The 25167-nt window shown below is 38.5% G+C and overlaps 2 protein-coding genes across 2 annotated transcripts in view; both read right to left on the reverse strand.

Moving 5' to 3' along the window:
- POLQ (DNA polymerase theta) overlaps positions 1-9569 on the reverse strand; it is a 53981-nt gene extending 44412 nt beyond the window's left edge. Inside the window, exons 1-5 of the mRNA XM_026847125.1 lie at positions 9558-9569; positions 7020-7245; positions 5804-5934; positions 4243-4399; positions 363-471 (exon numbers count right to left, since the gene is read on the reverse strand). Of these exons, the coding sequence (XP_026702926.1) occupies positions 363-471; positions 4243-4399; positions 5804-5934; positions 7020-7245; positions 9558-9569 (635 nt within the window). The remainder of the gene's footprint in view (positions 1-362; positions 472-4242; positions 4400-5803; positions 5935-7019; positions 7246-9557) is intronic.
- Positions 9570-10351: 782 nt separating this feature from the next.
- METTL16 (methyltransferase like 16) lies at positions 10352-25063 on the reverse strand. The gene is made up of 8 exons (XM_026849422.1): positions 24865-25063; positions 22439-22579; positions 18992-19107; positions 18069-18211; positions 14505-14574; positions 12662-12751; positions 11616-11789; positions 10352-11522 (listed from the first exon to the last, which is right to left on the reverse strand). The coding sequence occupies exons 2-8, from the start codon at positions 22497-22499 to the stop codon at positions 10905-10907; spliced, it is 1272 nt and encodes a 423-aa protein (XP_026705223.1). The 5' UTR covers positions 22500-22579; positions 24865-25063; the 3' UTR covers positions 10352-10904.
- Positions 25064-25167: the final 104 nt, after the last annotated feature.

Below are 25167 nucleotides of genomic sequence, written 5' to 3' on the forward strand. Positions count from 1 at the left end.
CATGAAACACTGAAAAATTAAGCAGGGCAAGTCTGCTAGCAAAAATGTTCAAAGAAATCCAAAGTGTGTAAAAAAATTTAAATAGGCTAACAAAGTAAATGAAAGCTGCAGCCTTATTTCTTTTCCTGAGATAATGAATCCCATGGTGGCACACAAATTGAAAACCATGAGGAAAAGAGGTTTTGACTACAACAGCAGGCCCCTGAGAGGTGGTATGATGAGACCTTCATAACCAAAATAGTCTAGGTCATCACTCTTATAAAACCCCTGGAGCTAACCCAAATTTCCAATCACCCAGAGAACAAAATATTTAGAGCCATCCATAATTTAACATGAAAAGACAAACATTCTGGTGTACCAACCGTTTTGCAACTTTCTCTGTAACATATCTAACTTTGGTCAGAAGGAGTTCCAGCAGATATCCTCGATGAGAGTCTCCCAGCATGTGCAACTCATCCACAACCACCACTCCTGATAAAGAGAAGCACTCAAGATATATCTGACAAAACTCCAAATGAAGAACAAATAGCTTTCGTCCTTTCATATTCCACACGATGAACTGAAATTTATATTCACAAATCCCTCTGTGCTTACCAATATCACTATGGCTTCCTTCTGTCACTGATACTTCTAAGAGAGACAAATCACGACCATGTCATGACATTTCACACCCCCCACAACCTCACACACAGAGTCAGCTTTTAAAAAATAATAAATAGGTTGAGTTGTTAGTCTGGCCACCACACACAACAGTATTGCAGCATCTATACTGTAACCTCTCTGCAAGTAAAAACCCCCAGGCTTCAGAGAATCTGTTAAGGAACATTCCAGCACCCAAATGAGCTGGTCATAAGCTTTGTTGACATCACTGTCCTAGTTAAAAACATCACTCCTTACTAATACAGTAATGTCAGAAAAAAAAACCCTAGAGCAGATGTAATTACACTGGCTTCCTATTATATGTTTTTTCACTAACTAAATCTGAATGAGCTCTACTACTTAACTTTGGCTTTCTATTGAAAAAAAAACCTTACATGACTGCTCTGTGCTCACTTGTAAAAAGCGGTAATATGTCAGTCACCAAATACGTATTTGTTCAGCTACCAGAAAAAGCTTCTTCCTGCTTCCCTATACAAGTCTGTCTGAATTCTTCCAGCAGCGGAGACAGGACAGTGTAATCAGATATTTACCAAAGTAAAATTCATACAAGTTACCTTTTCAGTCCTTGTGCCAAGCAGCAGCACATTTTGCTTCCTGAAATGAAGCATAGAACACTAGTGGTACCTACAGGCCAAAGCAGGGGGAACACCACTATCTGTTGTACTGGCCACTTGTTCTATACCTTCTGCTCCTACTCAGCCTTAATACATATTCAAACCCATGCTAAACCCATGTACTGTATTGCCCTGACAGCCTGCAAGCTGGTGAGACTTGATTGTCTCTCCTCTATTCAAGCAGTACTCAGAACACACCCACTGGGACATCACAGCAGGAGCAATCAGGCAACCAGCATTTTTCACAAAGCTGTCCTCATCTTAAAATGGAACTGCAGCCAAGGAGGACTACAGGTTCCAGCATGCAGTGGTATTTTCTACTCAACAACAATCTCAGGAGTGCAAGTGGGGCCAGAATTTTGTCATACCACATTGCTACCGAAAATGAAGCTAGCCTCAGTCACCTATTTCTGTCTGCAAATTAGGTGTGTCCCTAGAAGAATGCTGAAAAAACACTTTGAAGAAGTACCTGAGAGTTATCATACATGTTTTCTGTAGAATAACCAGGCTGCTTTAAGTCCGCATCCTGTCTAAAACTAAAAGGTTCTGTATGACAGGGAGGGAGGATTTGATTTTTTTTTATTTTTAATACAATTAAACTCATAACTTTCTTATTTCAAGTCTAAATGAAGAAAAGAAACAAGTATCACAACAGCACATTACAAATCCATTCCCAGCTGACACTTTGAGAAGGCAGCAGATTCTTCTCTATTTTGCTATCCTAAAAATTTCTTCAGCGTCAGTGTCAAGAGGCTGAACAACACAAGGAATATCATCTCCTGTGTACCTGGATGTTCAAAACTGACATACGTTGTATAATAATTAGCAACACAAAATTGCTTTTAACTGCTTCATACAGCAAAGAGAGCTCTGCCAGGCAAAGGATTTGAGTTTCTCTCAACAAATTCCAAAGGCAATGTGAGCTATCAGCAGGGGGTTGACATCAACAAAAGGAACAGCTCAAGCTTGAGATGGAATCCAGCCAGAATTGCAGTCATCTCCCAATAACTCATCTCAAAAGATAAAACACCCTCATTACGAACTGGTCTAAATTTAGAATTAATTAGAAAACAAGGTACAATCCTGCAGCTTCAAACAAGCTTGCTTTAGGTGACAGTTAAACTGACATTTTTGGCTCATGCCCATATTTTGCAGCTTTCATGAAAATGTATCTCCAAATAGAAATTTTGTCAATTTCTTAAAGATGATTTTTAAACTCAAAGTTAATTTAAAACTGAATTTCAAATAAGCATATAAAGAAAATTTTAAAAGAAATAAATTTGTCACTATTTCAGTTATATGGTCATATTGGGGCACAAAGGGACCAGAAAGTTGCAGCAGACATGTTTTTAAATGATGACAGAAAAACACCATGCTTTAAGGAGGTACTGGTGTTGATGACACATATTCAAACTTAAATCTTGTAATCACTTGACTGGTTATACCTATATGACTCTTCTCAGGTACATTCATTTTAGCACAACAAAATATAGGGATGGGGTGGAGGTACCAACCAAAGGGATGTGGCATATCTGTGGCTTCTGAAAGGTGGTATCATTAAACAACACATTTCAGTATACTGGGTATGCTTCCAAGGCACCCAAGCCAACATAAATATGGTCATCACGATGCCACTCGCCTTATGCTGGCAGCACAGCTTGTACGGTGTGATGACCAAGGATCAACCCTGTTTATAACAAACCAAAACCACCCTAAACTAAGTAGCCACATACTGAAGTAACTAACTGCATGACTGCCAGTTCTCTTGCAAGGGAAGGGATGAAGATATAGATTCAAGAATCAGGCTGGACCATGAGAAACTCAAGTCAAGTGAGCTTAAAATGCTGCACAACCATGGCCATCCACTCATCTTCCAACCCACTGGCAGCCTAAAGCATCCATGGTGCTCCAGCCCCTATAAATCCGGGTGTGAATGTGTTATCCCATGATCCCACACTCTGAAAAAACCTGCAAGGCTTTATTTCCCTTATTCTCACTTATGTTTAAAAAACTCTTCTGGTATACAACGCTGCAGAATATTATGACGCCAGATGCACACAGAACAGCAGTTTCCTAGGTGGAGGTCTCAGAGCAGTTTGATACTCATCTACTTTTCTACATTTTATACTCTTAAAATAGCAACCAGCTATATTACAGGCCAGAGTGAAGATGGGAGGGATTACTGTAGAAAATATAACTGGGTATAGCCTTATTGAGCACAGAAACAGAAAAGAACAAACTTCTGACTGGACTAGAAAAACACATCTCTCTCCAAGTGCACACTGGAAACACTGGGCTTCTTCAGGTTTTATACCTCCTCCCAAACACTATATGAATATTACCATTATCTAATGGCCATCAGGGCCATGGTGACCTGGAAGTCTGTATTACAAGGACAGAGGGCTTTTGAATGAACTACAAGAGAGAAATGAATGTCACCGCCCTCCTAGTCACCATGCCTACCCAGAGTTGCTCTGTGTATTCATTCCACTTATCTCAACCCAGATAAGCACCAAACACAATTCCTCCTCTTCCTTGAGTTAAAGGAAGATAAACCATGGATGCCACAATCTCTGTCCAAAGCAAACACACACACACGCATTCTTGAACTCAAGCATATCCCAGACCTTTAATTCCATTTCATTAATTAGAAGACATTTTCTAGCTATGGGAATCACTGCTTATTACAGCTAACCACTGTTCATGGACTGTCATCCATGTCAGACAAACTAAAACTTGCAGCTTCTACCTACCCACCTCAGCTGCTGAGCAACATAGAATAGTAGTGACTGCCTTCCCAAATCCAAATCAGAGGTGCTCTGGAGGAAGTAAAATTGCTCAGTTTTCCCATATGACATGTCTGTCATGTACAGAACTGAGCAAAAACATGGCAAATGCCATGATTTCACAGGTACTCAGAGTATGTAACAAACCTCATCCCTATAACAGTCAAGCTTTAGTATTTTACCCAGTGAGTCCATTCTGTTTTCTTCTATTAGTCTATTGATGAGACCGTTGGCTTTCTCAATGGTACAGACAGCAACATCCAGGGCAGAGAAACGTCCAGCAGGAGACATGCTTCCCATGTAGCCTTCAACTCTCACATATGCCTCCTGAAACAGGGCCTGTTTTCCAAGGATACTGAATGTCATGCCAAGGTTACAACTGAATTTTCACCAATACCTGCTGGAATCACATAAAAGCCTGCATCCTACAACCACAGTTTCTAATAGTACTTACAATGCCAACTAATCAGATTAAAGCCATTGCTTAGCCAGTTACTGCTACTTTTTTTTTTCCCCACTGTCATTTTTTATTTCCAAAGCAGAAGCCACACAGTCCACATCACAGGGTAAAGTGTACGTAACTGAGTAAGAGATGGGGATCACTGTTTTGTATAAAAACATTTACTATTAAAAAGGTTAGAGAACACACAGTGCAACAGTTTATACAGTGGGTTATGTACAAAGAAGCCTTGCTCCTGAGAAATCCTGGAAAAAAGCCAGATGTGGGAACCCAAACAAAGAGGTCACTTTTTGACTGAAAGTCAAAAACTGACAACTTCTTTTTTTCCACAGCTCATTACTGCAGCGCCAACGCTTTGGCACATTACACACTGCATTAACAAAAGGTACAAATGTTTGAACTAGATGGGTAGGATACCATACAACTTCAACTACATGCAGCTATGGCCAAACCTTAGTCCAGGAGTAGCACAACACAGCATGGATAATCCTCCAGTTGTACAAGATTAAAGCAAAAGCATGTCTCCATTATCAACCACTACAAAGTAGCTTTTGCACTCAGTTTGTAGCATTTTTTAGCAATTTGCAAGGTTAAGCTACCTTCTCAGTTTATTAACACACAAAATGTCTTAAACGTCAAAAACTATAACAAAAACACCTACTGGTTATGTACTTGTTTTCAGCAATTGTTGTTACTTTGACATATTAGCTAATGAAAACAATGTTTGATATGAAAATCTTTCAACAAATATATTTTTGTTTTAAAAAGACTGTTCTTGCTGTAATTTTGTTTTTAAATAGTTGGGGTGAGGAAGCCAAGATATTTTCACATTCTGTCAGAATAAATTTTTAGCAAAGTCAAAGTGAAACCAAAGGCACAAAATTCTGGTGGAACACCCCAAGGAAAGCTGAAATATCCTTTTATCCTTTCAGATAACGTTGACATCTTCCCTTTGTAGTTTTTCAGATAGAATGTCTAATTAGAAAATTCCGTCGGTTTGTATATTATAAAATCTGTGAATAAATGCAAGTAACTGCTTTAAAAGTCAAAGCATAAATAAAATGTTTTAATCAACTCCTTAAAATTTTTACAGGTTTCCCTTTTTTGTCTAAAATTTTCTTTTTTTTTAATCCCCAACTTGGAACAAGAGCAAATTTTAAATTATCTACAAATCCTTTCTAAAACAACTCTGCAAATTTTCTTTCCTTAAATCTATGCAAAAACTTCTGTTTAAAAAATGTGATCCGACAACTACAACCCATAAATTTATGAATGCTACTTACCTGCAGATAACGTTTTTTTTCCTTGGCCACAGAGACAAAGGGAAGGATGAGAAGAGCTTTCTTACGAGTCTCCAGGACTCGCTTCAAAATAAGCAATTCTGCAACAAGTGTCTTTCCAGCACTGGTAGGAGCTGGGTGGGGAAAAAGGAAACAAACAAATAAATTGGGGGTGGGGGGTGGGGTGTAACTAGTTTTTTAAGTTAAAAAGAAAATCCAAGGAACAACCATCATAAAGCTAACATAGAAAGCAGTTACTTGAGAACTTGGAGAAGGACACTTTAATTGACGCCCTTCTCCCACAGGCACAACCACATTTGCAGTTAACCCCATAAAGGGTCAAGAAGACTGCAAAGTATTTCTCTTCTAGCCTCTTCCATCACGCTGCCAAGGCCTGTATTGTTATCTCTGCTCCAGAAGCAGCAGTAGATCAAAGATAAGCAAGAAAAAAACACCCCTACTACAGTCTCTTGGTTGGACAGGAGAGTTCAGCCACCACCTTACTAACCCAGCCCCTAAATACATTAACTCCTCTTGCTTGACAAGCATTGCTGTTTGCCAGCTATCATCCACAAAAAACTGTGGAGGAGATGCCACATACCAAGGGACAGCCACTACCTGGCAATCAGGCCCAAAGTCTTCTGGAACCAACTAAATAAAACTCAAATCCAAGCCTAAGAAAATCATCCACCACTCTTCTAAATTCATCCTCCCAGTGCTGCTCTGGGACCTTCTTCCCATGGAGAGCAGACAGTCAAGTTGTCATTTCCCACAGATTTCTAGTCCACCAGTCCTATTCTTCCTTCTGCACCACCCCCATACACTAGCTGAAGAGAAATGATACAGAAACTGAAAAAAATAGATAGTAAATAACATTTTCAAAAGTATTTATATCTAACATTGCTGTTATCATTCAGTTTCTGGTTGACATAGTCTGTAGAAAAGAAGAGTCATCATTAACTGACTCCTAATTATCAGTTTCTAAAGGAACATTAGGAGAGAAAATGAGGAAAAACATCTGCCTTCACATCTGGAAAGGAGTCCCATCAAATCAGGTCCGAGGTACAGCAATAGGACAGGTGTTAATGGGGTGTCTCCAGAAAAAAGAGGATCTTGACCTTTTCATCCACCAGATCAGAACCCCTTCAGCACCACTGTGTTCTTGTAAACAGCACTGGGAATGTTAGTGGGGGACTAGTTTTGTCAGATGCTTGCATACCTGAGTAAACTAGGTTCTTCCCTTCCAGAACTTGTCCGAGCATTAAGCATTCTGCTTGCCATTCAAACATCTGTACTACTCCCAGACTGTGGTATTTCTCCAGAACTGCTTTAGGAAGACCCCAGTTTGCAAGGAGCAACTTGTCTGCTTGGTCTCCAGGAATGTTTACCTGCTGATGCTGCCCTTTGGGAGGAGAAAATAAATTAAATAAATAAATAAATAGACACTGAAAAAGTCAAGTATCATCCTTGAATCTGAGGTCACAGGTTACATACCTAAAGGTCAGACTTCTCTACAACCTCCTATATTATGAGAGAAGGTAACAAGAAACTAGCTTCCCTATATTTTTCAATATTTCCTCTGGATGTTTGACCATTCTTATCTCCTGACATCATTTTTGCAATTTTTCCTCCTATAGTATTAGCCACATTCAAATCATTTCTTCACCAAACTCTTGCTCTGATATTTGCTTTTGAGAGAGAGCAGCCATTACCAAATACATACTCAGAGAGTTTCAGCACTGATTAATATAACAGCATTACGATGTATTTGCCATTTCATCCTTATCCATACAATTTCCTTTTTAAATTACTGCTGCAGAGACTTCAGTAATCCTCACAGATTACAGAACTGCCCAGTCTATTTTATTCCTTTACAGATGAATTAAAAAAACAGCACAAACCAAACAAGCAGCTCAAGCTACTTGGTACAATGTGTGCTACTCCAGTTTATCAACACTGATTAGTATCTTCACCACATTGCCACTTACTCTAGCTTAACTCCTTGCTGCTTATTTCTTGTCTTTATAACCTTAAATAATTTTGTGCTCCTCCCTCCTCTCCTCCATTTTCCAAATCATTAAGAAAACTCTTTTTTTTTTGTTCCTTTCTTCATCTGATGGAAAAGAGGTTTCTGATCCACAGTAATGCCTCCCCTATCACCCCTGACTATATAATTCCCATAGCAGCACTTTGTGAAAGACCTTATGAAATCAAGATGAAGAACAAGCAATTGTGTGTACTGACTCTACTGTACCCATTCTTCCACTAGCACATTCAAAAAATTCTAAAAGAAATTTCCCACCATTGTTGATAGCATAAGGGCAGGGTAGATGACAAATATCAGCGTGCATAAGCAGTCAGTATTTTTACTCTCAACATACTAAGAATTTCAACTGCCTTCTTGAGGTTAACCCCAACCTAGCTGTCACTGGTGCATGATCATTCTCCCCTGCACAAATATATTAAAAAGTTGATATAGCTTAGCTCTGAAAGCTTTGTTTCACTTTATATAATCAAAGTACCCTACAAACACTAAATAAGAAGTTGAGCACAGTGAGGAGAGAACAGCAGTATGCCACAAAGCAGAACAGGCTTCCCAAGGGGAAATTAGAGGAGACCAGATTTGTCTATCCTAAAACGTGACTAATATGGCAGAATTAGGATTTGGAAACATTAAAAAAAAAACCAAACAAAAAAACCTCCCAACAAACACTATATGATGGGATCTCAAGCTTCTTTCCTAATGTTAAAATCAATGAATTACATGTAAAAGATGGAACAAGGAAAAGGATGATGATTCTGCTGTTTGAAAAATATCTGTAGATCATCACTGAATGTGAGTTTGAGAACTTGTGCCTTAGGAGTTCTTAAAGATCTATGTACAGAAGTATACCACTGACCCTGACCTCTTTTTTACATACTAAAGAAACGCTCAGAAAGTCAAGATGAGGAAGATACACATTGCTGGTTAAAATTATTGGGCCTTAGACTTCTCTGAAAGAAGATTCTTCCAGAATGCAGGGCCAGTTGGAAACAGGAGTGCCGCTTACTGAATCAGCTTTGAGGAGCTGTCCTGTGGAAATACATAGGTTGCCTTGCTCAGTTCCATTTGCAGAAACTGACAGAATTGTATTTTACAGAATGTAATCCCATCAGGGAGAAGATGCAACATGACCAGAGAAGTGGCTGAGAGATGTGTATGCTTTAAAGAGTTACAGAGAAATTGCAAACGAGATTAAGTTAGAAGATGTTACATAAACATCTTGATTTTAGATGTTATATACATCTTGATGCCGTATATATCTTGATTTCTCTATTGATGCAAAAGGACAATAAACTGGTAAAATAAAGTGATGCTTCTAGATGCAATACAATTGGTGCTGGCTGGCAGCAGGATCACTTTATATGAGATCTTTTATATATAGGCAAGATATCACATAAAGAAAATCTACTGTGCTCCTCTGCATTTGCAGGTATCCGGGCACCAACCAGGACCACTTAAAGTCCTCTAGATACATTTTTACCAGCTCACCGTGCTCTTGAATATTTTAATAACATAGGCAAACCCCACCTCATGCGCCAAAGCACCGATTGTTGTACTATGGCAGCACCTAGAGGCCAAGCTCAGAATAAGGCCCGCGGTTCAACGACACAGTGAAACGAGCCCGACCTCAGAAGTGGGCACAGAACGAGCCTTTTCTCACCTTCTTCAAGTAACCAGCGAACGGGGCTTCGACTCGTATTTATGCCCTATCACCCTGGCCGCCATCAGCACGTACCTCAGCTGCAGCCACCGCCCTCACGGGCGAAGGGAAGGGGCAAAGGGCCGCCCGCGGAGGGGGAGGCCCTCCCGGGGCAAAGGCAGCGCGCCCCGTGCCGGGAGAGGCCCAGCGACATTCAGAATGGTTCCAGTAGCATGAGCACTGGCAGCATTTCCTTCTGTCCACCAGGAGTGCATCTTTTATTTGGGGTAATGGGCACACATGCTCCACTCTCAGAAAAACTTTCCATGTTCTGTAGATCTCTACAGAGAAACAGATCATAGGTTGGGAGCCTGACTCCATGTGAAGCCATGCCTGTGGTCATCATCTCAAACACACACTCTGAGTCACCCAAGATCCATGCCCCTCAGCCACTCCTCTCACAGGAACAGGTTCCTGGCCCAGAAACACTGGGAAAACAGCAGGTGGTAAAGTGTCAGGTGGGGAAGCAACAGTCTTCTTTCCAGTTGCCTTCCTTCACAACAGCCTAATGCTTCTGTACCCATCTCTGTCCTACATCAGAAATTTCTGGCCCATGAAGATGAGCAATGCTGTCAGTCCTGTCATTAAAGCAACTTCTCAAGATTAAACGGAAGTAAAATCCTTTAAGAATACTGCTGTCATTTCAGACAATTATATTTGAATCATCAGTGTACGGAACGCTCTAATGAAACAGTCCACATAGTTATATCCTCTTTAAACCAAGCAGCTTAAAGAGCTTGTTGTTAAAACAAAGTTTACAAAACCAGATGCTAAAAATAGGCTCTTCTGTGTTTCAAAGCCCAAGTCATTTTTTCTAAAGCAAATAGTTTAATTAACACTTAGAAGATGTATCCATCTTTCTACTCTGTAGACAAAAGCTTAAATGTATTAAAGGGAAGAGAGGCATACTTAAATCCTTTGAAGACCCCTCGCTGCAGAAAACAATTCCCACAGCAGACTAACCATTTCCTGTATCAAGTATTGAAAAAATATTGAAGAAAATATTTTGGTAAAGATTTCTACTTAGTAACAATATATAATTCTATCACACCAGAAAAAAGACCAGAATAAACACTGTTCATAGTTGAAAAGCTCACAGGATAGATATGTTTCACTTTAACATGTAGTTTTATGACTGCAGGACAAAATTTATTACTTCTCCATCACTTCATGTCCAATGAAGTACACTTCATGTACTTCTTGCAGCTCTGAAAAAGCTATTTAAAACATTAAAGGTCACTTTAATCTTCATTTTACTCTTTTTTTTTTTAAGGGGAAAACCCAGGTTTGACTAACTGATCCATGAAAAATAGTTCACAAAATTAGAGGACTGATTTACTTTACCAAAGTAGGAAAACAGGCTAACTAGCAACCAGTCGAAGAATTTGGTTTCGTAAGTATGTGCACAGCTGGTTCATCAAGTCTCTGTTCTGTCCTTCAACCCAGTGCATTTCTACTAATGCATCATTTCCCTCTTTCTTCACATTCATTAAACACTCAAAGAGAAAACATCTACTAGTTTCCTTGGGACTTTGTTCTTTTTCAGCTGTCACATTGCTAGCTTCCTCTGAAGGGCAAGGTTCCCCCTTTGCATTACTGGAACTTTTGCCAAGCGATGTTTCTGCCTGCTTTGATTCTGTCTCCTCCTCCTTCATGTGCTCACTGTGTTCTTCTTTGGCAGCAGATTCTTCTGTTAGCTTGTCACCTGCGGTCAAGTGCACATCCTCATCAGGTGCCATAAACCCCATTTCAGAGTCTTCAGTCTTGGGGTTTTCACAGTCCGAAATGTTGCTCACACTCTTCTGGTTGTTTTTTTCCTCTTCCATTGCTTGCAGAGTGTCTTCAGAAGCTCGAGGAAGTTCACGTAATTGCCTTATTCTCTCTCGTTTCTTTCTCCTCAAATGAATCCAGGAGTTTTCAATGGCAGTCACAAACAGGCTAACTTCATCCTTTCCACAAGGAACACGTTTATGCTGAACCTGTTGCAGAAAACAGCAGAACTTCATATTGTCCTCTCACAGTTATGCTTTCAAGTAGGATGTTGTTTCAACGTACAATACTTAAGACTGTACCTTCAGATCAGTGAGAATCTTCTCTACCCAGGCTCTAACCACAGTAATAGCTTCTACAGCATCCCAGCCCATAGCTGCAGCTTTGATCGATAACTCTTTGACTGTGGAAGCCAAGACCATAAATGTAATTGGTTTTCGGGGTTTTTCTAATTTTCTTCTTTTAGAAGGAGGTGACTAGAAGTAAAAAAAGAAAAATTACAAAGCTATGCAGTATTAGTGGGATGACTTTTGTACTCAGAAGACATGGGGATTAAGAGTATAATGACTAAACAGTCATTGACATGGCCCGAGTTTCACTTCACTCCAAAGAGTTTTAGATTAAAACCAGGATCATGCACTGTATGCTAGTTTAATGGACAGAGGGAGTTTATCTTCAGACATTAGGCAAAAAAGCTTCACTTATTCCTTCAAACTACTAGTTCTCTCAAGGTGAGAAAGTGCAGCTGGCTCTTGGGTACAAAGGTCAAGTGCTAGTATCCACATTTTGATTCAAGTTCACTGAAGGTTTACTTGCATCTTCTATAAGGTTGGTTATTGTCTATACGTATCTTACAGTATATGTACATCTGGATCCCAAAAAGCAACTGACTCACCCTACTTAAGGTAAGCAAGCTCCACTTACGTTCACGCAGGTAGGTCTGAGCTAGACATGTTCCTATCTATTTGGTAACAGAATCTATACAGTAAATTGAAACCAAGTTCTCAGAGGGAAGCTTAAAATTCAAATCTATCCCCAAACTTAGCATATTTTTAATACTACTAAATTGCTATTTGATGTTACAAGCAACCGTTACTTTCACTGAAACCCACACGAAGTTGCTGCACAGGCTTCTTTTTTCCTCCCTAGACACAAGTGACTTAGGAATCACATTCAACAGCTGCCAACAGACTGGCAGCCAGTTAAGAAATCCCACTGTCCATGCAGCCCAGCACATCCAATGTTCCAGTCCGAGGGAGAGCAGTTTGTTCCACCGCAGCTACAGCTCATTAGGCCCTTCCTCAAATAAAAGGCACAATCACAAACAAACCAAAATTAAGATACTTACAGGTACTTGTACATCATCATAGAAACTCCATGCCAGTGCCCATCTCATGGTACGCCCTTGACAGAATTCAGTATAAGTAACTTTAGGAACCTATGCAAAGAAGCAACATAAAACTTCATTTTGTATTAAAAAACAACACTGTTTTACTACACGTTTTCAAATTTTAAAAAATTATAAAGTTTTCATAGAGTTATTTTCTCATGACAGAAACGGACAGTCTTTCTGACACGGCTCACGGATGTCGGGGCCACTTGGAGCTGGTCACTGCCAAGCCCGGTAGCCGTGCCCAGGATTTCCCATCTCTGCCCTGCTGTGTCTATGCCCTTTCAGCGCTTCAAGTTCAGCAACACACATGACCTTTTTTGTGCAGCGATCCAGCACACATCTGCATTCTGATTGTGTGAACACATCCTTTCCCCTTGTTCAGAACCTGCTCCTGTTCCACGTTTGAATACTGAACCCATCACTGAAGCAAAGGAACAGAGAACAAAGACAGCAAAGGGCTGAGAAGCCAAGTCACTCACTTGTCTGCAGATGGCAGAAGTGTGCCCAGAAACACTCTATCTTTGTGCCAAAAAAATCAAGTCCAAACTTACACTGCCTTTAAATATAAAGCTCAGTTCTAATGCTCGTGTTAACTAGTGGATGCTGTAAGGCATTTACATATGGTATGGAGAATGTGCCAAATACTAGCAACGATAAGTATCAATCACACTACCTCACTCTATCAGCTCCACAGCATAAGCCCCAGGTCTGCACAGAAAAAAGAAAAAAAATTCTTACTTATGAGAAATGTCTTCAAAGAGAGGAAAAGGTGTCTCTAGTAGACATTTTCTGCCTTTGGATTCCTAATTCTATCAAAATTTCCAATAAATACAGCAGACGTCAAGACAGTTTGAAGAATTAAAGGACTTTTTGGAAGATTTATGCCGCATCCTAACCTGAACCACAACACAGCCTGCACCTGGTTGCAGTGAACCTATTCCCTGCTCTGTTACAACAAAGATTACAAACCTGAACAAAATTAAATTGCTAATTTCAAGAAAAATGCAAAAGAAAAACTCAGCTTTTCTATTCAAGGTTCATAAGGAGTTCTCTCACTTTACTAAGACTGAGGTGCAACAGTTTAAAGATAGGGAATAAAGTCAGACACTTGAAATTTGGTGCCTAGCTCAGCATCTTCTTTTGGCATTGAGTTTAAGGATTCCCCGTGGTCTGTAGTTCACCTTTCTGGGAACTGATTTCACCACACATTCTCTTTCCTTCACCTCTCCACCTTATACAAGGACAGATCTCACAATCAATATCATTGTATGGAAATTAGAATAGACTACACTTCCTTCAGAAAGTCTTAAAGAAGTCCTCTGCACAGCCTTCTCACAGCACAAGGCTCAATTTTACTTGTGCCAGAATTAAACACAAGCAAAAACATTGTCACTTACATAATGTTACAATGTCTTTTATCAAGCAAATTGCTAGATTTCATGTTACCTAAAAGGAAAGGAAGCTAGATTTAAAAAAAAAACAACCAAAAACAAAACAACAACCCTGTTAAGACTTTTAAAGCAGAAACCCTGTATGTTCTAGAATGGATGAAGACATGCTTCTACACGTGATAAAGACAAAAATCTGGAAACGATGTGTGCTACTTATCTATCAGCTTTGAATCTACAATAATTAAATCTCAACTGCTTTAAGCACCTTCTTAACAAGGAATTGCAGTTTCTTCTTGTAAATAAAAGCTCAGTAAACTAATTCAATACTAATTACCCACATGCACTGGAGCATAGTATATATTGTATAGAACACATACAAAATATACATGGACTGTATACAAACTCACCCCTTGTATTCGAAGTTCCTCTTTCAATGGTGCTAGACTGCATTTCTTCCCCAACATGCAACTGTACCATCTGCAAACATATTAACAAAGCATTTTACAAATGCAGATCAAATGAAAATGGCAACTACCAGAAAGAACTACTTGGATCAGAAACCTGCAAGAACAATAGGAGATTTAAAAATAAAGCAACAACAAAATAATCACACTCTTAAACAGAGACTAGGACATAGTACAACATGGATCAGAACAAAAGGCCCAAACACAGACTGGACAGGAGAATCCAAGTTTTTAGGAAATATTTTAAACCTATTATTGAAACAGTGGCTAAACAACCAAGAATCCATTTTAAAGAGTGACTTTAGTTATGTGGAAGATGTTATCCCTTACAATAATTTGTTTCAATTTCTCTACTTTCTTTGGAGAAAAAATCTCAAAAAAAAGAATAATCAGCAAGCATTTGTGCCTCAGAAGCAGACCTACTGACTACCACTTCTGCTCATTTGTAACTCATTATCCAGATTTCCATCACCTAACCCCGATTTCCAACAAACAGAGGGGAAAAAAAAATTTCTCTTCCCACTTCTGGTGGCACTTATCCTTCCATGCAGCTCTGCATCTTCAGTATCTCCAAATGTTACATCTCTGTTCTCCATCTAAATTATAATTTGAGCTCTACAGACCCCTTTCATACTTTTTTGATGACTGGATTCAAAAAATTTTGTTATTGACAAATATAAGGTACTAAAGTACAAAAATTGGGGTTCCCAGTTATCAAGGGACAGTTTCCTCAAGACAGTGCATCTAAATTGAAGGCAAGTACATTCAATTGTTCACATATACAAATTAAATATATTGTAAACTAAAAAAAAAAAATGTATTAGTGGTATTAAGGGACAGTTAATTAAACTTCCTGAATAATGCAATATACAGAATTTCATGCATCAATACTTAATTTAAACCCAAAATTTCTAGCAAAAACAAGCCACACATCTTTCCCAAAATTATACAATACTGAACCTGCAGCTCCTAGCTGAACTGGGGATGGGGATAAGTCAAGATCATCTCGTGGGCCAAGGGAGTCTCTGTCTACTAACAGTTCATTACTCATGCCCTCTGACAGAGTTGCCTCTAACGAAATAGGAAACAGTATTTTACATAAACTGTTCTTTCAGTTAACAGATTCTCCGAGATAGTTTATTTAAAAGCATGAACTGAACCATTCCTAGCCCCCAAACATGCAGAGCTCATTTTTCCTAAATATGATACATAGCATGTGGGTATGTTCAATGCCATACACCATCACTTAGCAGATCAAGAGACACCCTCCTCTTTCCTAGAGGAGTGGTGTTGCCAAGAAGAGCAATACAGAAAGGATGCATTCCCCATAATTCCACATCACTTTCAAGGCAAAGACTTCTTGCCTTGAGAGTAACAGGTTGTCAAACAGCAACTTATCTAAAGCACGTTTCCCCTGGATCTACCCTCACTGTGCGGAACCAGGAACCATGTTCCTACTGCATTTCCAGAATTCATAACAGATGCATCCCCTGCCCCCACCTTACAGAACTGCATACATGTACTTTTCAGATCACAGTCTTTCACACAGAACACCACATGCTCCTGTGCAAACTACACTTGTAGAATAAACCCACTACTTTTCAGAAGGAACATGTACAATGGATAAACGTTGAGCTATAAGTGGAAGAACATTTAAAATATATACCATTGCTTCTGCTCTGACTGCCCCTCCTGACCCAGTACTGCTGTCTAAATTCAGAACAACTGTTTCAGCTTATACTTAAGTTTTGAAAAATCACTACATTTTAGACACGCGTAAGAGCATACACCTAAAATCTTGGCTACATCAAGTTGCCTAAAATAACCTACAAACTTTTGACAGGAATACCCTTTTCCAGTGTGCTTGTTGGCACAAACAAGATTGATAAAAATTCTCAAAAGTTTAATTCTTCTGGCTTGTAACCACTTCTGAACATCAAAACCTCTATTTTACCACTCTGTCATATTATCTATCCCCTTTTATAAGATTTGGTGGGTTGACAAAAAAAGGAAGGATGTTAAAAAAAACAACAAAAACCCCACGTTTTCAAAACTGTAACCTGTGCAAACCTCCTCAACTTTTTTTTTTTCCTTCAAAGCACTGTAAGACAGAAGCATTTTTAATAGAGCCAAATGCAGTTTTCCTTTGTCTTGTTTTGCCGAAGACTGAATATGTTCTTCATTTTTTCAGGCCATTAGAAAGCAACATTCTAAAGAAAAAATTTTTTTATTACACAGGTGAAGATGAGATTCTAATGTGATGCTCTGCCTAGAAGGGTCTAAACAAAACAGAAGCAAAACACTTCTCAGATGTACAAAAGGCGGGCTGAGTTTCTTTTGCTTCAGGCACTGATGAAGATGTGGTAATACACATGTAAAATTTTGGCAGCTCAATTTTAGAAGGGTATTTAAAAAAAAGAATCTTCCAGAAGAGCTAGAGAAATAATGTACAGCACTAGGGGAGCAAAAATCTGATAGTCAGAAAACTGAAGATGTGCCATCTGTTTATCTTGTTCAAAAGAAAGTCTCGCTATGCTTTTTATTGCTGCTTATGTTCACTCAAGGTAGCATCCAATACAACAGTATCCTTTAGCAGGCAAAGCTTCAAGTTACCAAAATTCAGCCAGAAAAAGATAGAAGCTTTTAGGTAATTAACAGATAACTAGGCAACATCATAAATCCTCCCCCATCCCATTAAGAACCAACCCTGACTGTCTTTAGCAAGTATGCCTGCTAATTTGCAAGCTGCAGGGGTCACTGATACAGGCTTTCTTTGCCTTCTGCCTTTAAATATCTCCAACAATGAGCTGTAATTGTTTGATGCTCAGGAACAACTAATTTTACATAAACAGACTAATTACTGATGTGTATGTTGTTGGAGAACAGCTTGCAGAGAGCAAGGCCATAGCTCCCTGCAGGAGCTGGTCGGCCATAGTTCCCTGCAGAAGTCAGTCCCAGCCACCTGAGGTAAACAAAGGAAAGAACCCAGGGTACAGTTATGTAAACAAGGATGAAGATCCAGGGCTCAGTTGTGCTAGCGAGGATTGTTGTGAGAACACAGAGATAAGTTGGGGCGCATTACGACCTTGGGGGTCACAGGAAAGCAGCCCTGGGAGAGAAGCAGGTTCACAGCAAGAAAGATGTTTATGCATACCAGAAATGCCACAAGGGGCTGGTGTATTATAATGTGACTTTTTAGATGTACCCAATGGCTGAGACATTATAATGTAGTTTCTTTAATGTATCCAATAGAGTTACAAGTAGTGTATTGTAGACTGCTTATATAAGGTGTGATTTCTTTCAGTAAGGTGGAAGCTTGCTCTATCATTCACATTGAATCAGCTGCTTGCTTCCTCCGCCCGCCGCAGTATGTATCATTAAACAAACCAGATACCACTGGACCATAGCTACATTCCTTACTCAAAATACCATTTTCACATGATTTTTGCCAAAGAAGCAGATAAAAGGGGGGTTGGGGTTTTTTGCCCCACTGAACAAAGCACTTACCGTAACCTCTTTTTAAGTTGTAAACTATCATGAATTATTCTTTTGACAAATTCTAGTTCTCCCCCCTCAGCCATGATTTCTGTGATCCCTCCAGTATTTACAGAACTGGGTGGCGGACGCCGTGGATTTCGAGAATTTACTCCCTAAATAAAAAAAGAACATTGGAGATAAACATTTAACGAAGTATTCAGCTGCTCTATACACTGCTTCCTGCCTCAATCTTTAGTGAGGAGCAAGCATCACCAGCTCTAGTTATTCTCCCCCCATGAGAACCATGGATAATAGACAAAAGATACATTTGAAACAAGCATAACTGAGTGAATTTCCTACAATCTCAAACCTATGTAAATTACTTGTCACACATCAGCATCCTACTTATATGAAATGTGGTTTCAATACATGTAAGACACGCTGGTTACATCCACCTACACAATTACAATCAACCGTGTTCAATTTCAACACTTAAATCTCTTTTTCTACTGCCCTAGATTAGAGAGTTAAGTTTCTGACTATATTCAGTAGGTATTGCAAGAACTGTTCTGAGCCGTATGTTACTGCCTAAATCACTAAGGAAACAAAACATACAGACACACACAGTGACAGAAACTAATTCCTCTGTACCACCGTTACGCAACAGGCACTTGATTTCATATTTACTAGCTGTCTGCTTTCCAAACTAATTCTCTAAGACAGTAAGAACTTGTGAAAAAATTCTACAGATCATCCTGCACTTTAAGAAGGGTAAAAGCTACGTCTTTCAAAACTCCTTTGAGGCAGGGGGCGCAGAGGGAGGAGACTGAAATGTTATTTCATAATGATTTGGGATTTTCCACTCAACTTTCACCAAGGAATGAGGTTAAATGGTACTACCTTCCCACTCTCTGAGCACTGAAGCACATGCAACATGTAGTTTGTTAACTTACCTTCGCTTCCAACTGGTTGGCAAAAAAGGGGGGGTTGCACATGCAGAAATCATAAATTATCTCAGATTCTTCTTTCAGTGCATCCATTAGAAGAGTCTTCTGTGGTACCTTAACCACTAATAGAAAACAGGGATTTGGTCAGTAAGGAACCTCATATTTTATCCAGCATGCTGTTTACATTTGTGTTTCTTGAAACAACACATTGTATAAAAAAAACGTACATTCTAAACATTACCTTTTTTTGGTAGAAAATAACATAATCAGCATGCAAATAAATACTTCAGGTTAAGGATTAGCATACAAACAGCTTGTATGTTTATACACAATAGGAACTGCTTGAATTATACCAAGTTCTCTGACACAAATACACTTTTAAGTCCTTCCAAAAATTAACACAGGTGTCAGTTAACTCCCCCACAGGCTCCTCAGAGAGAAAGAAATCCCAGTTCAAACAATTTTACAATATGGAATTCTAGAATGGCACTCAAGAAAGTGTAATGTTTGATCTTTCTAGAACATAAAACTAAGAAAGACTAAGATAAAGCTATTTTCACTGAAGTTACACAGCACCAAGACTAGCTTTACATCTAATCTTATAATAAACCAGAATTACTATGTTAGCAGTACTATGCATCCTGAACAAGAACTGTAGTCTCATACAACTTAGAAGAATCACAATGAATTAAAAAGATTAAAGTTCCTTTTCTGGACAAATCTTCTGCTTACTAGCATCCACCAACATACTATTACCCATCACAAGAATGAACACAAACATCCCATGTAGATCTCCACTGTCTTTTCCCAAAAGCTATATAATCCCCTTGGAAACTGTGGTCAAGTCCTGTTACACATCTGCCAAAAACCACAGGAACTCCAGCCCAGGGAACAGGAATTTAAATAGGGATGAAGTTCCTATTTAAAGCATGTACAAAGGTTATTACAAGCAGGACTGCTTGTGGACTTTACCAGTCCTGTAACTCACAGATAATGCACTAGAACAAAGATACTTAGAACAAAGGCAGAAGACATGCCTCTCTCTTCCTAATATTTACTGCTACAGTTTATCATCACCTAAGAATATAAAATTGTTAGGACAGCAAGCAATTACCAAAATTCAAGTTATATATAGCAGGAATAATACCCAGAACACCCACTAACTTTAAAGCTGCAGCTCTAAGTCACAAGCATTTCAGAGTCCAGAAATACATAGTCGAGATAAACGAATTTTAAAACCCATAAGAACAGAAGAATAGTTCATTTTAAAAATATATTAACACACTGTTCCCCGTTTTATAATCTTAAACTTATATATTAAACACTTAGCATTTCTTCTTATGTTGTTCACATTTAAAATTGTTGACATTAAAGTCATCAAGTTATCTCTGTAGATATTTGTTTCCCTGCTTCCCTTATAACATTAAAAAATAGTAAACTAATGCAATTAGTAAATTACTAAATACAAATTACACATCACAGTCAAAGACAAAAGTTCTTCAGTCTGGCATTACATCAGTTGGACTGAAGGTTTTCAGGTTACAGTCTTCCAAAAAATCCCTAAATGTCTCCAGAAGCTGCTCAGTGCACACTTTTGGCACTGAGGTGTAACATAGCCATTGCTGTTGCACACAGAGGAGACATTTACTTATATAAATGCTTTGAAATATCCATCGCAAGGCTATCAAGAGTATCTCACTGCCCTTCTTGTTAGCAATACCCTTTTCAATTTTATGGAATGGAAAAAAGAACAAATAAAACAACATGGAATTAGTTTTTCTAGTAGAGAAAACAGACAACGGGGCCAAGATGAGCAGAACTCTGCAAAAAGATTATGTTAATTTGAGCAGTAACACATGTTCTATGGCACATACTTTCTAAAATTACTGTAAAGTTACTTAGAAGATGACATCAAAAGAATATCACATGCCACCTACATAGCTGACAGTACATGATTTTATTTGGAAATAAGAAAGCAAATAAAACAAACAGGAAGAAGACAATATAATAAACATGTCGCAGAGCAAGCCTAATTGACCTTGCAAGTAGTTTGAAAACTTCCAGAGTCCAAGTTCCTGAATATCTCTTAAACCACCATGACATACAGGTTACTGATTTTTTTTTTTTTTTTTAAATACCACCAAATTCTGGCCATCATCCCATTCCAGTAAAATATACAACTCAGAACACCATATAATTTTTCTTAGAATTTACAATCGATCCCCAGGTTTATCAGTTTCTGGTTTGCACATATAGGAGAGACAAGCAGTATTGCACTTTCAGTCAAAAAATACTACTTTTTTTTTTCCCCTGGGAAAAAAGAAGTTATGATGCAATTAGTAAATCATCACCTCATTACTTCTGCTTGTACTATCACTGAATTATTTTTTTCATTGAAGAACAAAGGTTATATTACAACATGATCCCCAAACGAAGCTATTTGTCAAAAATTTCAAGACAGACTCTTAGAGGACAACAAAAATTGTGTTGTTTTTTAAAAAAAAAAACACAAAAAAAAAAAAAAAAAAAAAAAAAAAAAAAAAAAAAACCACAAACACAGAAGTACAGAAAGATTCCTAATCTGACTCAAAAATGACTTGCTAAACAAGTTACTAGCTACAGTAATATACTCAGTTTTGGGAAGACAATTCAGGCCCAGGAGTTAAAAAGTGGCAGTGTGGATCATTCCCGGACACGGGCACCACCAGTTAACTACTACTCTGCCCACCAGCAATCAGACATTTACTCCAGCTTATCACCTTTGGTACTACAGTTTTACATGAGGCATCTTTTTGTCAGGTTTCTGCAGTCTAGTGAAACACCACCACACCACTAAAAAATCTATGATTGCAATGGTAACAGAAAACTATCATTGTTCTCCACAACAAGTTCTGGATCTGCAAGACTGACACAGAGGACCGGTCAAGATGACTGCATTTGGTACTTCCAAAATCCAGCAGGAGTAAAGTTTTTAATTCAGAGCTGAATAATGGACTTTTATGCTTTTTAGTGTAATGAGTTCCCACAGAAGATTTTCCAAGGTCATCCACAGACCAAGTCTGGCATACCACTACTACCACAGGCAGGTTAGGACATTATTCAGAAATGAGGGGGAATATACCTATGTGTGGCAGTGTCACGCAAATTATCTGAGGGAAGCACTCCAGGTCTACTAGCAGCAGAGGCATGAACTCTACAAACTACTTCAGTATTCAGACAAAAAAAATATGGGAAGGAAAACACCCCAGGATGAAAGTTTAACTTTCAGCTTTTTTGTAAGGATGTGTAGTTCTCCATCCACACATCCCATTCCAGACAAGCTGTGACTTGCTAAGCATACACAGACCTTAGTAAATGTTCTGCTTCAGTAAAAACAATTGAGCATGTATTTGGCAGGAATATGGATTCTTACCACACCATTTGTATGCAAGAAAATACCCTACTACATCATACCTTTTATAAGATCAGACAAGTTATTCTGTTCCACGTTCTTCTTGGCATAATTGAAGCACATATCATCCACTTCTGTTGCAAGAAAATACCAACCATTCAATGTCGCTCCAAGTAATGGGTAAATGCAAGATGCTCCTGTGCCTGTAGAAGTGCAAAGCCATGAGAAAGGCAAAATGTGTCTCTGGTGTTATATGCACTGTGGGTGTTAACTACGCACTTTTTTACAACAAAAAGAATTTCTAGAAAACATTGATCCCTGATCACCTACTACTCAGTTCTTTAGAGAACTTTATTGTCTTAATTTGCAATACAGCATTGTCTAAGATGCACATTTAATAAAGAATGTAATAATCTGGAGTAAGTTTTCTAGTACATGATCAGCTTTTTTTCAAGATATTTTTTTCTATATGGCAGTGATTAATTTATATAGTGAAAGCCATACATATTCTGTTTGTACTAAGAAAAAGTATTTTCACAAATGTTTTTCTTCCGCATTTTTCTATTATCTACCACAAATTAATTTAGTTTGATGCACATAGCAACCGCAAAAAAAAAAAAATTACATTTCTGTTCCAATGAGACTGTTCTTCCCTAATGTCTAAAAAGATCAAAAGAAATAGGGGTGCCAATTAAGAAATCTAAAAAGACAGCCAGACACAAAAATACTTGGTAACAAAGAGAAATATATGCTAGCACAAAATTATTCCTTCTCGTAATTATGGCATATCTAAGTGATCCAATTACCAATGTCAGTCAAATTTAGGATTGAAGTGAATGGATATAAGTAAAAAATATCTCAAAATGACAAAACTTGAGTTGAGAGATATATCAAGAGTCTACTATAATCCTGAGCTACTGAAACACAAATAACAACATCTGTCAGTAAACAAAAGTGTGCAATTCTTTCCAGCACTCTTGTAACACCCCTCTTGGATACCTTACTGCTTTCCCAGAGTTGGAACAAAGCTCACTGCAAACTCAAACTGAGGATTTTTCAATATTTGGAGGACTTAAAGGATCTGTCTCTTAGTCACCTACAGTGATGAAGTTCATAGAAATCGCTTTCGAAAATCCAACCTAAGATCAAATGCACAGAAGCTGGCTAACAAGTTTAAAAGTTATGAAAGGAAAGCAGCTGCACACACACCATGTGATGATATAAACCTTGTACCCATCACAAATCCAACTAAAAATGCAAGTCAGTAAATTTCAGAAATTAAAACAAAAAAATCATACACCAGGAAAATATTAATATAAAAACTGGCGTGGTAACTGAGATTATTTGAGGAAGCCAGTAAATTTAGCATTATAGTTTCAAGCATTAAAACTTAAGTCAAAAAGGAAATTCTAGCTTTTCTCAATTTCATTGCGAGTCTACTTCAGCACAAAATAATCTTCAAAAACAAGCCTCTGAACTCATAAGGAAAGATTCTATTGACAAAAATACAGGAGGTGAACAAAATTCAGGTACTTTTTTAAAAATCTGTATAAAATCACCAAAAATTGGTAGTCCGAATATCAATTTTATTATCTGCTTGCTCCTACAGAAATTACCTTTTTTTTGTTTCTCGTGAAAATTAAAGCATACATCAGTGTACATCTTATAAAGTCACATCTCTACTGAATAACTGCTCATATTAATCCAGATTATTATACAGACATTGTCAAATAATTTAGATATTGGAACCGAACAAGCTGCAATGCTCCTAGACACGTGCACTAAACAATATCATCTATATCTGGATGCTGAGGCCAGTTTAAAAAAATATTTTGTTTTCAACCACATACAGAAAATCTTTGACTATCTAAAACCAAAAGGCAGTTTTTTGCTAGTATGTGCTTTGGTTTCTAATTAAGCCACTTTTACAGTTCAGCTCATGAAAATGTCTACATTTAAACAGATGAAAGTTTAAAAAAGAGCGTTCATCTGTCAAATACAACTGAAACCACGCAAAAAAAAAATGTTAAAAGGAATGCTAGCAAGTATTGCTCTGCAGCTTGCAAACTCTCTCATACAGATCCAAAAGCAGAAGTAACACATGGCTAATATAACATAATTTACTAGTTAGAAGACTGAGAAGAAATGCCATCACTTTTTTAAAATTCCTTTAGAATGATACTTCTGCCTGTGTTACTAGCAGTGTGATTTTTGTATACCACACAGAGCTATAATCAAGAGAGTTCAAGGCCACAAAAAGCCAAATAACTGCCTGCTACGGCCATTCTTGTGTTTGTGCAGAGAAATCCTACCCACCAAGAAACCAAAGAAAATACCAGTGGAGTCAGGTTACCCGTTTCACCATGGCGAGCACAGCTCAGAACTTTTTCTTTCGCAAACTTCACGTTTCTACAGATGCGTAGCAAATTTTATCGGGTAGTTTCACTGACAGTAAACAAGAAATTGAACGTTTTGCATCTCCAAGTACCTATGTCAATGCCCCGCCGACGGACTTGCTTATCAGCCTCCTGATGACCGATGAGATCCTCCACCCAGTGGATGTAGTTCAGCCGCAAGGGAACGGTAGGAATAAGTCTTTCCACGGGGATGTCAATCGTAAGCCCAAAATCCTCCTTCAGGAGAGTGCACGTCAGAGCTCTCACCGCCTCAGGGTCCTTGAAATTCAGGCTGAAAGGCAAAAGCGATAGTTACGGGTGCTAGCGCCCTCTCGCTCGTCACGCCCCGGACACACAGAGACAGGGCGCTCGGGAGGCGGCGGGAGCCGCGCCAC

The sequence above is a fragment of the Athene cunicularia genome (genome assembly GCF_003259725.1).
Source record: "Athene cunicularia isolate RWA chromosome 1 unlocalized genomic scaffold, athCun1 chr1_part1, whole genome shotgun sequence".
In the NCBI taxonomy this organism is placed as follows: Eukaryota; Metazoa; Chordata; class Aves; order Strigiformes; family Strigidae; genus Athene; species Athene cunicularia.